The sequence below is a fragment of the Glycine max genome, chromosome 18, assembly GCF_000004515.6.
Source record: "Glycine max cultivar Williams 82 chromosome 18, Glycine_max_v4.0, whole genome shotgun sequence".
Lineage (NCBI taxonomy): Eukaryota > Viridiplantae > Streptophyta > Magnoliopsida > Fabales > Fabaceae > Glycine > Glycine max.
This window is the reverse complement of record NC_038254.2, coordinates 1,583,051-1,600,621: the sequence shown is the minus strand read 5'-3', so window position 1 is coordinate 1,600,621 and position 17,571 is coordinate 1,583,051. Positions and strand designations below refer to the sequence as shown.

The window sequence follows — 17,571 nt, the reverse complement described above, 5'->3', positions numbered from 1 at the left end:
ATTAAATGGTTATCAAAGTTTATAGAGTTGTTAGATTAATGACATGAAACTAACAATAATCCAACAAGTGAAGGAGACTCTTGCATGTCAGCTCCAAGTGTAACCTCATTGTCAAGGTATACTAAGTACAAACCATTGATGTGTAAGCTTTCTTGAGGAATCAGTTTCAAGAAGAAGCTAGAATACTGTAGATGATCGATGTGGCCGGCCTTTGAGTTAATTTAGAAGGCGGGGCATAAAGGGGTGTGTCCAAAGCATTGTCTTGTACTCTTGTTATATCTGCCGTAGAACTGGTCTTTCTCAGTCTCTTTCTTCGTGGACATTGCCAGCAGGTCACACATTCTTAGATTTAGGACCAGAGGTTTTGGCGGTTTGGACTTGGGTAGGGTTTATGACATTGAGGTATTTGCCTTCAATGCTATGCAACACCTTATTTATAGCACGTTTAGTCTGAGATTTTTTAGCCCTTTAATTTAATATATGATCCACCTTGAGATCAGTGGTGATGATAATAACATCTTGATTAAACATATAATTTAGTCTTTATATATAAGTGTCACAAATTCTTATTTCTTAATTCAAAATTTATTAAATCAATTTTTATATTTGCAAACGTTACTAGCTAGTTTGATCCATGTCACCATGACACTATCTTTAACAATATTAATCCCTTTATGCTCTCTAAATTTGATGATCCTTAATTATACATATAACATATTCTTAATTCTTAATTTGGCTTTTACATATGTAATGCATTTTTAATTTGGTCCCTATAATATTTAAAAATGCACTACAAATATGAAAATTAAATTAAGAATGTGTTGCATGTACATCGACCAAATTAAGAATGTGTAATAAACAAATTAGTGGTCAACATAATGTTGTTAGAGACAATGTGCAAGAACCAAAACCAAATTATGTGTTTAACCTAACATTTTTTTCAACTTAACTAGAAGTTGAAGAATATGCGGGTCTCATACGGAAAAATCCTATTCATAGATTCTTGCAGTCTTTGTTTCTTCGCAATACCACACGTACAAGATACACCCCTCAATTATTGATCAAATTGTCGAATGAACTTGTCTAATGGCCTAGCTAGCTAGATACTATTATAGTGGCTGGACCATTAAATGGTTGTGAACTCATAGTCAGAGTAGAACCAGTATATATATGATGTAATTAATTAGAATATGATAGCTATAAATTATGTCTGTCCTATCTGTAACATGTTGCAATTGCGATAAATAAATATTAAACCATTTGAGAGAGATTAGCTGCTAATAGTTTAACACGTAACAAATTAAGAGGGTATTAATTAAGGAGTTGATGTAGAATCAATGTGGCGGTACATTAGTTAGCATTGATTTTAATTACCTATGACTCTGAAATTCCTAGCTAGCATTGGTATTTGAGAAAATATCAGCCACCCCTCATCAAAGCTCTTATGATCTTATCACATTCGGACCTTCATTTATGGAGCCAACATTATGTGGTCCTCTGCATCTCCGAGACATTATTGAGCAAGTCAAAGTTTATAAATTTATGTTGCAAGCAAAAACTACTATGGGACGTACATCGTGATTTCTGAGTTGGAACGATGAGAATTAATAGTGATGGGAAAACATGCCATTACAATAAAAAACTGAAATAAATTTTTTCAAACTTATAAGAACATGGAAAGAATATCAAAATAAAAATCAAGAGTATAATATAATTTATTTAATATGAAAAATCTTTTAATGTAAGGATAAAATCCACTCATCGTCAAGACGAAAGAAATAATTCTACTTTAATCAATGAAGATATAAAAGAGTCTCCAAGTGCGTTGAAATGAGCTACAAACAGGCAAATAAAAATAGAACACTAATGCTTACAATATAAACAAGAAGATGAAACTCTAAAATACAAAGCAGAGAATGTGAAATATTTATCTCTTGTTATCCAAAAATCCAAAAATCAATCCAATTCAACGGTAAACAAATTCTCAGTTGCAATATGAAAAACGATCTATGATGGATGTGTGAAAATCAAAATGATTTTTCTGCTCCTTTCTCTCTCAATATTTTATAACTATTTTTTTCTCACAAATAAGTATTTATAACTCTAATCTGGTCCCTCTCCACCTAAATAAATAAGATAAAATAAATCTTATCTTTACTCCACATAAAAAGAAAACCCAAAAAACCCAACAAATAATCAATGGTAGCTTGGAGGACAAATGAGGAAAAGGTCATTCAATAAAATATGCTCTTGATATTATAATTATTATAAGCAACTTTTTGTCTTGGAAACAAATAGGTCCTCTATTGTTGAAACAAATAGGGTCATGGTAGTTTGTACCAACTTAGTGCTTTTGGACCATTTCCACGTGGCTATCACCAGATTCCTGTACATTCGTGATAAAAATCATCAGAAATGATCTTTTGATTACATGGTAAAAGAAAAAAAACCCACCAATTTAGTTAGTCCTTAAACTATTATTTTTCCCTTTGAAGTAATCAAACTATTTAAGTAATTCTTGAAGTATTGATGAATACCCGTAACTTTAGTCTTTAAATTAAATTGATTTGTTTCAATAAAGTTTAGAGACTAACGTAACAAGTTGATTCAAGAATATCAATTATAAGATTAGTGAATATATATATATATATATATATATATATATATATATATATATATATATATATATATATATATATATATATATTAACGTATATACATATTTTTTTAAAATTTAAATAGGTTAATAAGATATAATTATGGATTATTTTAATGTATACATTAACAAATGCTAATAGGATTTGTTAAGATACATACACTTATTTTAAAGTATTAATACGTTAATAAACTATACTATTGACCTTTCTCCCTTTCTCAACTAACCCTTTACCTTTTTGTCCGTGAATGCCCCTCAATTTTAGTTTAAATTAAAAACTTTATAATTTATTACTTTTTTTAATCTTTTTGCTATCTCATCTACTTTTTATTAGTAAAATAAGAATTTTATTTTGTTACAAACATCCAATATAGAATATTTAAATATTGGTATAATAATTTGCTTGCTCACAGTTTTGATTAGATTTTATTTTATCTAGTTTCAATTCTTATTAAATATTCACTTATATAAATTGAGAAATTTTTACATGGCTTTAAAGTATAGATTTCCAAGTTAACATAGGTCAAAGGTTAAATGAAAAAAAATTACTATTAAAAAATGAAACTACTTTAGTTTTAGGAAAATATTTTATCATCACAATCGAGACAACAACAAAAATTATCTTCTTTAATTTAAAATATGTTTTTGAGATGCATCTATACAGAAAAATAAAAATAATTATATATATAATGTTGAAATAATTAAGCTAATTTTTTTGTATAATGATAAATTGAACCTAAAACCTTATATAAATTATCTAACCCCTTCCTATCACTAAACAAATCTTAATAAAAAATTTATCTATAGAAATAAAAAATTATAATAATCCATTCACGTACTTTGTTTAATTAAGTGAGTTAGATTCATCCAAATAATATAAATAGTATGCTTAGAAACACAATATTTTATAATCAAAATAAAGTTCAAAATTGTTTTAATTTTTTCAAATTTTTTTATAACTGATTTTCTTTTGGAATTAAGATCCTTTATTTTATTTTTTTCAATGAAGAATTTACTGAATTTATCGGTGTGGATCCTAATAAATTTGAAACCATAATACATAAACGCCACCTTATTACAAACACCCATTGATGCCTTTCATTTCCCTTTATCACATACTATATATCACCTCTTTGTCTTATGTTAATTTCTTGCTCTCTCAAGACGTTGATGGGTACATATAACTAGCATAGGTATTCACCAAACATTACGCAACTGTTAATTAATGTATAATTTAATTTGTAAAGGACTAAAACTAAAAGTTCAGTCAAAGATCCTCCACGAGGTATGGTGATATATAATTATACCGATAATGTGATATGGCAAGTGGGTTGGTGCAAATTTGTACCCTAGCTATACTATTCTATACTTGTGTTGTATTGTGTGGTTTTGCTGTTTAATTTGTGCTATCTTATGGAAGTTTCGAAACGTCGTCTGTGATGGAGTGGGAAATGGCCACTTCTACTTCTACTCAATTTGTGTGGTTGCAGATATTCGAATTCTAGTCAATGCTTAATTGAGTCAATGAAGTACAACCATGGATATTTTTTTATTCATACAAATTTCGTGTCATTAATTAGGTAGAACATGCAACTCTTTATTAATAAATCTCTGTAGTTCAATTACTAATAAAAAATATTTATTTATTATAATTTGTAATTTTATAAAAATAAATATTTATCTTGTAATTACTCCTCAGTAGATATGACATTGACAGTTGAGGAAAAGAGAAGGGGAATCATTTCGCACAAGAAAAACAAAACGCTGTAAGAGGAACTGGCACAAGAATTTTAGAATAATTTTGAAGCAGATAATAATTAAGAACCGAGTACGTGAAAATCGTGAAAGATGATGAGTACAGCTGAACATGATTCAAATTTAAAGGGAAATATTTTACCCTATGTCTCAATACTTTGATCAGTTGACATTCTGGTATCCGATACTGCTACTAAATTAATATCCAATATTATTATTCTCTTTAAAATATGATGATAACCCCTTTCAAAAAATAATATATATTGTCAATCTATTCATTGCTTAGAGAGATTGAATTCGTGCGGGAATTGAAACTAGATGAAAAGAGATTGAATTCCTTTTTGTTTACGTCATTATAATTTCTCAATAACTCTTTACATAAAGTTAGTCCCTAAAGTTTTAAATGTTATTATTAAGTTCCTCTATTAATTTTTCCCATTTCAACCTAAAATTTTCATTTTCTTTCAAAGTTCTCATGAATTAAAATTATTATTAAATTATTTAAAAACGTTTTCCACTCAAAACTCATAAATTAAAACATCATACTAACCAAAAACTAAAAGATTTCAAAATTTTCCGATTAATTTTAAAACCTTAACCTCACACTATACAATTTTCAAATTGAATCATTGTTTTTATTTTTAAACTTTTAATATTTTTTATTTATTTCAAATATGTCCTGAATAATTATTTGCTCAAGTACAAACAAAAAGAAAGATTCAATATGAAAATTATAATCCAAATAAGGGTACACTGCAGTGATACAAAAATGGGTGTTAGAGTGTGCATAACAGTGGTGATAGCGTTGTCAGACAAGAACGAATATAATTCAAATAAGGGTTTTTAATAAAAAAAAATGTGGAAAAACAAATTAAGGAAGGAAAGCTACCTTAAAGGAAAGAATTGGATTTCTATTAGTAGATCAAAAGAAAATAAAATGCATGTAATATATTGTAGTTATTTTAAGTGTAGTCATTGAAATAAGGAAAACTGAATGTACTTGTATTTTACAATTTTAGATAGATACTTAGATTTTTTTAAATTTATTTTCATACACTGTTACTATAAAAAAATTTATAGGGTTAATCAATTATGAATCACTCTAAGTATTACTTTTAAATAATTATTATACTATAAATAATTAATTGGTCCCTCAAGTATATGGTAATAATGTGTGATTTTATCAATGACTAATAATCTCTATTTGAGGGTAAATAATTTATATATAATGATAGTATAATTTTTGCAATCCAACTTTGAATTTTACAAATAAAAAAATACAATGATGATAAAAGATTTTTATATTATAATTAATTATGAATTGTCATATGATAAATTAAGTATCATCTTAAATATTATAATTATACGTAACAATTAAATTCTTTCTTTAAAATAGTATATAGTACGAACAAAATCAGAAACAAATTGAATAATTAACATGGTGCATGAGTGAAAGAAAAATAAGAAAAAATAAGAAAGAAAAGAGAGTTGGAGTGAGATAGAAAAGAAAATGAGTGTATATTGAATATTTTCCTAATAAATTTAAAGATAAATTTAAAGATGCCGTGATGGATCATCTGTTAGAGCAGACCTTACCTTAATCTAACATATGATAATAAGTATGCTTTTACGCAGTATATATAGCCGCTACCTCTGTTTTCTCTAGCAGCAATCTCTTTCTCAATTTATTGCTTTCCTTGATATATCACTATATAGCTCTTATTCTTTTTTATTTTATGCAATATATCTCTTCAAATGGAAGCCAAAGCAGATTACACCCAAGATGGCACTGTTGATTTCCGTGGCCAGCCTGCAGTTTCATCTAAAACTGGCAAATGGAAGGCTTGCGCTTTTCTTGTTGGTGAGCACATATACTAATCGATTATATATTCTAGCCATATGTATTATGATTAATATTTACTCACTGCTTAAGCTTTTCTTTTTTCTTACAAGATCTGCACTGTTTGATTTTAACTATCTCCAACCTTTGAAGATTAATTTTTTAATTATCTGTAGATAGAAGGAGAAACAATTTGTAGACCCTTAATTGCATTATGCTGATATATAGATTGTTATGCAAGCAGCATATTCGATCTCCACCTAGTAGTATATTATTCCAAAATTATAAGTCTTTACACTGTTTCTGAATATATAGTTGTTAATGGTTATATATGTCTGTGGAGTTATATGATACACTAACTCTCAAGTTTGATTTGTTATATGGCATAACATAATTAATATTTCTGCAGGCTATGAAGCATTTGAAAGGATGGCCTTCTATGGAGTGGCTTCGAACTTAGTGAATTACCTTACAACCCAACTTCATGAAGATACTGTTTCATCAGTGAGGAATGTGAATAACTGGTCAGGATCTGTGTGGATAACGCCAATTCTTGGGGCTTACGTAGCAGATTCTTATTTGGGTCGATTCTGGACTTTCACTCTCTCATCTCTCGTTTATGTCTTGGTAAGCTATAAGCTCTTATCTCTTTCAAACATAAAATCAAGAATCTAATTCTCTATATTTCCTCCATGATGAATTCCGTCTACATTCATCATCTTTTTATTCCAAGTAGAGGAATCATTGATTTTTATAATAAATCTTTAAAAATTATATTTAAGATAATTCTAATTAATTTATATTGTAATTAAAATTTTACATTAACAATCAATCGAAGTTAAACTCCTCTTTCTTTTATTTTTAATATATACCAGTTTGCTTTTAGCTACTCCCAGTCAAAGATTTCAATTCCATTATTTGCACTCGTAGGACGCTATATGTGATTGCTAACTGTCATAAATAGTACATGACAAGTATTTATGATTCATATAACCCCACCATGAAGCTACGGCCTCACCTCAACCTTCAATTTATGTAAATGTATATAATATATATAGAGGAATATTACATGATATTTTGTACGAGATTATTCTCTCCTTTAATTTTTAATATAATTTTTAAAAGGAGTAGAAACAGGAAAGATTTTATATAAAATGCTACGCACAAAAACGATTTTTTTTCAATATATAGCAATATGTTTCATCTTTTTTTTGAAATTAATATTCTAATCAATACACTTCTTTCAATAGTGAAACTTATAGAATCTTTTGACTTTCAATAAATTTAACATAATAGTAGAGAATATTTAAAAGAGTATAATTAACATTTCTCTAATACTCGTATTCATTAATTTCAAAGCATGTGCACATGTCAATTTATAATTGAAAATGGATAAGAAATTATATTGGAATGCTGAATTACCATGTGATCGATGTGTTTTGTGGCATAACAATCATGTACATATGCATACAGAGGATGAAACTTGAAACCATATATGTTTATCATCCCAAAAGAGTGCACCTTAATAATTTCTTTCTATATTTGTTTTTAATAACTTTGTGATGTACATTTGTTTAGCTAGAAATTAAAACCACTTCACGCACTCACTATAGTTCCACTAATTGATCATCACAGGGGATGACTCTTCTCACAGTAGCCGTGTCACTCAAGAGCCTGAGGCCAACATGCACCAATGGCATATGCAACAAGGCTTCAACCTCACAAATTGCATTTTTTTACACAGCCCTTTACACTATGGCAATTGGGGCTGGGGGAACAAAGCCTAACATCTCAACTTTTGGTGCTGACCAATTTGATGACTTCAATCCCAATGAGAAAGAGCTAAAGGCCTCATTCTTCAACTGGTGGATGTTTACCTCATTCTTGGGTGCTTTGATTGCCACTTTAGGATTGGTGTACATTCAAGAGAATTTGGGGTGGGGACTTGGGTATGGGATCCCCACCGCTGGTCTTCTATTGTCTTTGGTCATTTTCTATATAGGCACACCAATATATCGCCACAAAGTAAGCACAACCAAAACTCCTGCTAGGGACATAATTCGTGTGCCAATTGCAGCCTTCAGGAATAGAAAACTCCAACTCCCAATTAACCCCTCGGATCTTTATGAGCACAACCTCCAACATTATGTTAATAGTGGGAAACGCCAAGTCTATCACACTCCAACTCTGAGGTGAGCACATGCGGTTTCACTTAAAAATACAATACTAGTATTATTCATTTTACATTGCTCTTTATTTATTCGCACATTATTACACCCCTCTGAAATGAATAAATGTTACTCAATATCTTGAGACGAAAAAGAAATCAAAGAGAGAAAAGTGAAAATATAGCAGGCAAATAATAAAAGAGAAATCAAAATATCAAATGAGTGTTCATACTTTTGGAGTTTTATATATGTATCATTCTTGCCTTTGAAATATGTGACTACATATGAGTGATGTGGAAGAAACTGTACATATATCACATGAAAGCAAAATTTCTTTTTAGACACCTAAAATGTTATTTAACACCTAGTGAGAGATAAAGAAAAAAAATATGTATATGATAGTGATATCATGTGATAAAAGGAGAAAGATAAAATAAAAAATAGAGTATTAATTAAATGTTTGGAAAAGTTGAGTGTTAGAAAACTATTGATGCTTGTAAAAATGAGTTAAATTGCAAACAAGTTTCTTTGATATTATATTTGTTTTAGACCCTATTTCAATATTTTTCTTTTATAGTGAAAATTGGGTTTCAGTTTTTAGTGTAAAAAGAACAAGGATATATGTAGGGATAAAGTATATATGAAAGAAAACTGATTTAACTGAAAGCAAAATATCTTTGCTCATTAATTAGGTTATACAATCAGGATGAAACATGTGATAAGAAAAAAAAAAGATAAAAATAAATGTGTAGAAAAAATATTTATGGAAAATAAATAATCAAAAGAGACAAAGGGAGGAGAAATATAAAATAAGTGGGGCAATGTTGTAATAATTTCATTATTTAAAAATATAAATAAAAATTGATACCTTATTAAATATTGTATATGATCATCTTTTATCGTTCACTTATTTTTTATTTTACTTTTTCATATATATACACATCTAAAATATGTGCATCAATGATTCAGATTAGTACCACAAAAATGGAGAAATAAAATAACTGAATGTGATATATAGCTCAAAATAAAGATCTGATCAAAAGGGATTCATATGAAAAAAAGCCGATTAATTCTTTACAAACAACAAGTACATGCATTAAATGACAAGTCATGTTGTTTCATTTTCATGGTCACGAAACATTTTCCATGTAAAGATTGTTGTCCATAAGTTGTACATAAGTGGTAGGGGACTGATTTAAGCTTGTCCGGGCCTTGTGGGGTAATACACAGTAAAACTTGGAAGCATCTATGAAAGGCATTTTCCAATTTCCCTCTATACCCAACTCATCATCAATTTGACAGAGAATCTAGAAAATGGTCCATGTCTAAAGATTCCTTGTTCCCCGTTTTAATCTCTTGGCTCTGAGTCAGTCAAAGTCAAAGGGAGTCTCATTCATTCTGTACAATTTGTGTGCACAACCAGGGAACCCACAATTTGAGGCAAAAGAGTGAGGCATTAGGGGCCAACTATATCATTCCTCTCATTGAATTCCTTCCATGTGAACACTTCACACTATCTTCTTAATTTGAGGCCTTCTTTCATCATGACTAGTCACTATCTTTCAGCCAAGTTGTTTTCCACAGTTGTGACCACTGGCCACAGATGCACCACTGTCGCAAAATTATCACAAACAATAGCTATCACATTTTGCATGCAAAACACGGTATAGTCCCCATTTGCACTCTTGGTGCATAGAGAGACACATAGGATGGATTTGTTGGCAGAAGATTGGATCATTTTAGGAACATTTCACTGCTACACAATGACAAAATATAATTTTCTTAAACACCAATTTTGTTAGAAACTGAAAACTTAAGTGTGTTCAGGTTTTTGGACAAGGCTGCTATTAAAGAAGTCAGTGCTGGCTCCACAAGAGTACCATTGACAGTATCCCAAGTGGAAGGAGCAAAGCTTATCTTTGGCATGGCCCTTGTATGGCTAGTGACACTGATTCCAAGCACCATTTGGGCACAAATCAACACTCTTTTTGTGAAACAAGGCACCACTTTGGACAGAAACCTTGGCCCTCATTTTAAAATTCCATCAGCCTCTCTTGGAAGCTTTGTGACACTCTCCATGCTTCTCTCGGTGCCAATGTATGACCGGTTTTTCGTGCCGTTCATGCGCCAGAAAACCGGCCACCCTAGAGGAATCACATTGCTTCAAAGGCTTGGGATTGGATTTTCAATCCAGATCATAGCCATTGCAATTGCCTATGTAGTAGAAGTTAGAAGAATGCATGTCATAGGAGCAAACCATGTAGCTAGTCCTAAAGATATTGTCCCTATGAGTATATTTTGGCTGTTGCCTCAGTATGTACTAATAGGAATAGCAGATGTGTTCAATGCCATTGGATTGCTAGAATTCTTCTATGATCAATCCCCTGAAGACATGCAAAGTCTTGGAACTACATTCTTCACTAGTGGGATCGGTGTTGGGAACTTCTTGAACAGCTTTTTGGTGACAATGGTTGATAAAATAACAGGAAGGGGTGACAAAAAGAGCTGGATAGGGGACAACTTGAATGATTGTCACTTGGACTACTATTATGGGTTTTTGTTGGTCATGTCAAGTGTCAATATGGTGGTTTTTCTTTGGGTTTCAAGTAGATACATTTATAAGAGGGAATCAATAAGGGTCAAGGAGGGTCTTTGTGTTCAAATGGAGGGAGGAAACCCAACTTTGGACGCCTCTCTTGGTTTACAAGTGTGATAACTAGCTATAGGGTGGTGGTAGGCCTAGGCCATGATAAAATAACCAACCAGTAGTATCATATTAAATCTAAATTTTCTTGACAGATTCTGCGGCAAACTGATAAGTGATTGTTTATTTGAATTTAATTGGTCCCACCTATAAGTAAAGTTGGAGCCAAATAAATTCAGATACACAAGTTTGGGTAGAATTTATGAATGTATAAATTAATATTAATATATATATATATATATATATATATATATATATATATATATATATATATATATATATATATATATATATATATATATATATATATATATATATATATATATATATATATATCACTAGTCACTACACCGTGTGTGCTATTTTGTAAAATGTGTGCCATGATGGTATTTTTTTTTCCTACTTTTGCTAATAAAATTTCATGTGAAAATGATATGTTTCAATGTATTATCTTTTTATTTATGGAATAGATATATTTTAAATACTGAAGCAATGTATCCAATTAGAAGAACGCATTGGATAAAAAACCACCAATTCTTATGATTCGGTGGTGAAAAATATTCATGTCCTTCACGTAGATATCTGAACCAAATGCAGTGATAGAATGATGAAAATGAAGGACTTAAATCGCATCATAATTAATTGTATGGTTTGATTGGAGAGCCCTCTGAATCTATGCTAAATCGAAACGGAGACTTTCTTGAAATTGAGTTGAAACGTTTTTAGTGGGAAAAATATTTGACAAATTCCACGTGGTTTCCGCCTTATAATTATCCCAACCTTAAGATACCCGGAAATTTATCAATTCAAAACTATACAAAACTTGAATTGAGGACAATATAAAGATTATTTAATGCCCTTCTCTATAGAAGAAAAAAGGGCTAAGGATGAAGTGTCGCCATTGATAGTTTGATAACCAAAATAGTAAGGACGCATGACACAACAATGAACCACATACCATCATCACTAAAAAGTAAAAACATTTTCCCTTCAGTTGCTTTTGCTTCTTGCGCTTAAACATGGTTAAAGGTGTGGGGTAAACTTCATTCTAGAGGAGTGAGGTTCTTCCTAGAAAACTACCGATAAGTAAATAGAGCTTCATAATGCTTGAGTTTGTGGCAAAACGTGATAAAGCTTCAACCAGTAAAAGCTACACCCTAACTTGAAAAGAGGGGTTGCGAAATACAGTGCACCTTGAACCTTTTTGAGTAAAATATAGAATTGGTAGCTATTGATGAAGATTCATCAGGAAGATTTTTTTTAATGAAATACAAGCACTTAACTTATATGGTTGGGTGAAAACATTTAACTTCTTTAGTTTTCTCATTCCATCATGTACTTTATAGAATGGACCCTAAGATGATCCAAACTCGAAAAAAAAGAACTAATGGTCTAATACAATAAACATTGAGGACCAAAATTAGTTTCGTTTATTACAGAGCAGAAGATTTAGGCAACGATTTGTATGTATTTTAAGCTATCAATTTGTGTGCAATGACTCATTACAAAAAAGTTGGAGTTCCACCCATTGATAAGGACGGCTAAGTGATTTCACTATTAGTCATTCATAAACCTTGAAGAATATATATCAATATATTATGTATGACACCAACGAACAACCTTGATCACACAACAACCGAATAAGCTTCAGCCGAACTTTTCCTTTTTTTTTATTACCACTAAGACTGAACGTCAGCGCTGTATCTATAGGTTTTCTTACAGTAGTTGCATGATGAAGAACCAGAACCTTTGGAAAACATTACAGATTTTGATTTCGAATTTACATATTGGCATAAAAAACAAAAGAACTATTTCTAGCAATGGTATAATGTAATGACATCTCAAAATTCAGCCGGCATTCTCAACCAAAACCATGTATAACATAGTATAAATATCAACAAGTCAATTACCATAGTAACTCAACTGTAATTAATTCATAACTTGAAAAATCAATGAATCTTTTAAGGAGTACACAACCTTGCTACTGCATGCTGCTCACCTTGCCAAACACCGACAATATCTTTGAGAGCTGGTCTTAAGTCCTCCAATATCTTCTGGTATTCTAATGTATCACCGCTGGACTTCTTCAGCTCAACCAAATGGAAAGATGGGGCGACCTCAAATATTTCAGCATCAATGGAAAGTGGTCCTTTTCTACCCTCCTTGGATCTCTCCAATTTCAGCAACCCTCCATCCTTCTTAATTATCTCCATCCTCAAAGTGCGAGCAATATCCTCCATGGTAGACATGATTGATGAGGCAGAGCTCATAAATGTAAATTTGGTATCATCCAGTTCAACATTGCCAGCAAAGAGGCCAGACAAGTCAAGCCCAGCAGACAGAGAAATTATATTGAAAGCATTAAAATGTGCAGGTTTAACCACTGCTTGCTCTGCCTCAACAACAGCAGCACTTGTATTCTCACACAAGCCAAAAATTTGATCAGAAACAACTAAAGCCACATCAACAGCCTCTCTTTTCACTTGACCAGATTTAGGTTTGAATCCTTTTCTGAACCACGAATTTTCCATAACTTTTGCCATGGATATCCTGGTATTTGGGTTGGGGTCAAGGATTTTCGCTAACAGTCTGCGCACTTCAAATGGAAACCAGTTTGGACATTTGTATTCCGCCTTGCCTATTTTCTTATACAGTGACATAAGATTCAAATCATAGAATGGCAAATGACCAGCCAAAAGAACAAATAAGATCACTCCACAAGACCATACATCAGCTTTTGCTCCATCATAGCCCCTTCTACTTATAACCTCAGGAGCCACATATGCAGGAGTTCCACAAATTGTATGCAGCATGTCTTTTTGCCGGTGAGATTCAACAAGTGCACTCAATCCAAAATCCGCAACCTTGAGAACTCCATTCTCATCCAAAAGCAAGTTCTCTGGCTTCAAATCTCTGTGATAAACACCCCTGCTGTGGCAAAAATCAACAGCACTGACCAATTGTTGAAAGTACTTCTTTGCCTTGTCCTCAGTGAGTCTACCTTTAGCTACCTTGTTGAAAAGTTCACCCCCTTTGGCATATTCTATGATGAAGTAAATCTTGGTCTTGGTGGCCAAGACCTCATAAAGCTGCAAAACATTGGGGTGTTTAACCAGTCTCATAATCGATATCTCTCGCTTCGTTTGATCCACCAGCCCAATTTTTAGAACTTTCTCCTTGTCAATCACCTTAACGGCAACACTCTCCCCAGTTCTGACGTCCCTTGCATGGTAAACCTTCGCAAAGTTTCCTTGACCTAATAGCTTCCCAAACTCATACTTCTCCATCAACACATTCCCTCTTTTCTCCATTTTCAAGCACAAACCCTCAAGCACAAATTAAGCACCCCGGTTTTCTAAGCAAGGAACCTTTCTCTCTCAAGGATCTGCTTACCTTTGAAAAAAAACACACCACCAGCAATTTCAGTGCTTATTAGCAACACAATAGATACGTTACTCTTTCACCTGAGTCCTTTAATCTCCTCAAGAAGCCACCAAAAAACGCATTTAAGATCAAAATGGCTTCAGAGAAGGTGGTCCCAATGTTCAGACACGTATTTCATCACCCCCAGTGTCAATTCAAATGCTCTCCCTGAGAATGAGTAACAAAAACAGTAAAAGACACATATATGAAGGTTCCAAAACAAACACATACAAAAAAGTTCAATTAGAACACAGACAAATTCATTGAAACAATCCAATGAAACAACAAAGGGTATTACAAAAATCAAAACTAGAACATTCACAAGGTTAGAACTTAATCAGATGATCGTCTAAAACCCAAAAAAAAAGGCAAATAAAAACGAACCCTTTTCACTCTCCATTCGTGATCATCCAAACAAAGAATAAGATAAAAGTTTAGGAGAATTCAGATGAATTACGACAATGAGGAGCCTAAGAAGATCACACAAAGGGTGTGAAGAATGAAGAAAGAGAAAAAGAAAGGGTTACCGTTTGAAGGGACGAGGAGAGCCTTGAAGAGAAGAGATCGAACGTTAGACACAGACCAAAAAGCATAATGCTACTCGAAACAGCAAGTAAGCTTAGTTGTTATAAAGGAGTTTCTTTGGTATTCCTACGTTGTCAGATACAAAGATGAGTCCAGTTTGAGTTAATTCCGCGTCATCTTTCACTGAAATTCAAAAATGCTTATCGATATTGCAATTTGGTCCCCTTCCCCAAGTGTATGTTCCAAAACTAAGTGGGGGCACCAATACATACTTAATTCTAGTTATATTGAATTTATATCTCTTAATTGAAAAAGTTTATTAAGATCGATCATTCTGATTCTGTATCATGGTGAAAAAAACAAAAACTCACTAGCACAATTATGTAGCAATTATGTGAATTTTTTGGCACATAAGCAATTATGTAGATTTTATGGAACATAATTATGCAATTAAATAATTTGGGTTTGTGCAATAAATTTTTAGGTAAATTTATATGCGCAATAGGGGTGAGGTTGGATTAAATTTAGTCTAATTTTTAATTCAATTCAATAAAATTTAATTGAGTTTGATTTTTATATTTTTTTTCTTTAACAACTCAATCTTAATTGGATTGAGTCATCTGAATAGTTAAAAATAAATATTTGACTTTTCTTTAACTCTTAATGAAAAAAATGCCTCAAAATTAATAGTTTTTTATTGTTCCATTGCTTCATAGTTTTTATAATTGAATAGTTAATATTCATTACTTCATTGTTTTGCAACTCATAGTTAGTATTCAATAAAACCATTAAAATTGTTTTACAACTCATGGTTTTTTTGTTTTTTTTTATTACTCACAAATTCTCGCATACAACGAGTAGAAAGAATTAGACAATTTTTTTTTAATTATGTATTTATTATATGATTAGATTTGAAACTTATGAAATCGTTATGTAATCCAATTTTAAGTTAATGCACTAAAATAACATAACCCAACTCAATTACCTATCCAACACAAATGTAATTGGGTTGAGTTTAATTGGGCAGGTTCGCAGGTCAAGGACAACCTATTTACACCTTTAACAACTTAAGCATGCTATTGGATGCTTTGACCACTAGTATTAAGAAAATCTCTTCATTCTACCACTTTTATATATATATATATATATATATATATATATATATATATATATATATATATATATATATATATATAAACAAATCACTTCCTCCTCCTTGAGTAACAAACTCTAAACTCCATATATCATTAGCTATCAATTCTATTATCTTTTTATATCGAACATGTAATTCATTTTTGTATGTAGTCTTAATTTTAGAATGAAAATCATTCTACTCTTCACTCCCACTTTTACCCGATCCAAAATCATTATTGGATCTAGAATCATTATGTTCTTCACTAAGCAATCTGGATCTTTGTCTTCGTCCAAATGAATCTTGGTTAATGTCATTAATTTACATCACTTACTACAAAGTGTACTTTTAGTCTCATTGCAGTCCCAAGCTGGTAAATGAAACTTCATAATTGTTTGTTGTGAAAAAAAAAAAGAGAAATAACCAATTGAAGAACAACACGTACAATACAATAAATTAGCTTCAATTTTTTTTACAGGAATTAGCTTCAAAATTAAGGTTTCAAGCAAGTGCATGATTTGATAGCTAGACTAAGCAGCCGAATACTAATTCAAAAACACCACAATAGTACAATCCTTGAGAGCATTATAACATTAATTCAACTCAATGCACAAAAATAAAGCTCATAAGTAAACAAAACCGCATTTGAATGCACAAAGATAAAGCAAACAATAACAAAAAGACACATAACATGATTACTAAGTTTAAAAAAAAATCATTTGTAACAAAGCAAAACCTGGGTTGCACGTTAAGATAGACTTGAGCCCAAATGTTCTCCTGCTTCTTCCCAGCCTTCAGAAAATTCCAGAAAAGTTCACCAATTGCTTAACTTCACCAAGAGAACTAATGGCGTGTTTGGAAACACTACGTTTTACACGTAAAAATCACGTTTGTGATGTGAAAAAACGCAAAAGGAACTAGTAAAGTTCACTTTGACGTGAAAAAATCACACCCGTGATCTGTTTCCAAACACGCACTAGATTAGAAAAATAGAAACATGTGTAGTAACTCTTTTAGGAAAACACATTCTCATGTATGCATTCCGTTTGGCCACGTAGGGGAGGGGTAGCAAATTAAAACTACCCCCCAAATTTGTTTTTTTTAGAGGTGCAAAAGGAAACGCCAAGGTTTAAAATATAAACAGTTTTTATGATTGTACTTGTGTTAGCTTCGGATATGATATGATATATTTATATATAAACATGTACACTTCAGATGTTGTTATCAATGTGCACGTTGCCAAAATTTCAGACTCGGATGTTAGGTAACATTAATATAGTTGAGTGTTGTTTTCTTTGGTTTTGAATTTTCCCTCTAGTTAAAGGTAAAGTGGACCCACTGCTTACATGTATCTGATCAGGATTTGGT

At 31.5% G+C, this 17,571-nt stretch overlaps 2 protein-coding genes across 3 annotated transcripts; one reads left to right on the top strand and one right to left on the bottom strand.

Moving 5' to 3' along the window:
• The first annotated feature begins 5,846 nt into the window (after nucleotides 1–5,846).
• On the top strand, nucleotides 5,847–11,353 carry LOC100803784 (protein NRT1/ PTR FAMILY 5.1). Its single transcript, XM_003552094.5, has 4 exons — nucleotides 5,847–6,272; nucleotides 6,661–6,878; nucleotides 7,887–8,443; nucleotides 10,247–11,353. Exons 1-4 carry the CDS (start codon nucleotides 6,167–6,169, stop codon nucleotides 11,130–11,132), a joined length of 1,767 nt encoding a protein of 588 aa, XP_003552142.1. The 5' UTR covers nucleotides 5,847–6,166; the 3' UTR covers nucleotides 11,133–11,353.
• A 1,631-nt stretch (nucleotides 11,354–12,984) lies between these two features.
• Nucleotides 12,985–17,366, bottom strand: LOC100801834 (CBL-interacting protein kinase 2). 2 transcript variants are annotated; one of them, XM_006601883.4, is made up of 2 exons: nucleotides 16,940–17,366; nucleotides 12,985–14,714 (listed from the first exon to the last, which is right to left on the bottom strand). In XM_006601883.4, exon 2 carries the CDS (start codon nucleotides 14,432–14,434, stop codon nucleotides 13,085–13,087), a length of 1,350 nt encoding a protein of 449 aa, XP_006601946.1. In that variant the 5' UTR covers nucleotides 14,435–14,714; nucleotides 16,940–17,366; the 3' UTR covers nucleotides 12,985–13,084. The 2 variants fall into 2 exon arrangements, with proteins under 2 accessions (XP_006601946.1, XP_006601945.1); XM_006601882.4 differs by lacking the exon at nucleotides 16,940–17,366 and adding an exon at nucleotides 15,074–15,305.
• Nucleotides 17,367–17,571: the final 205 nt, after the last annotated feature.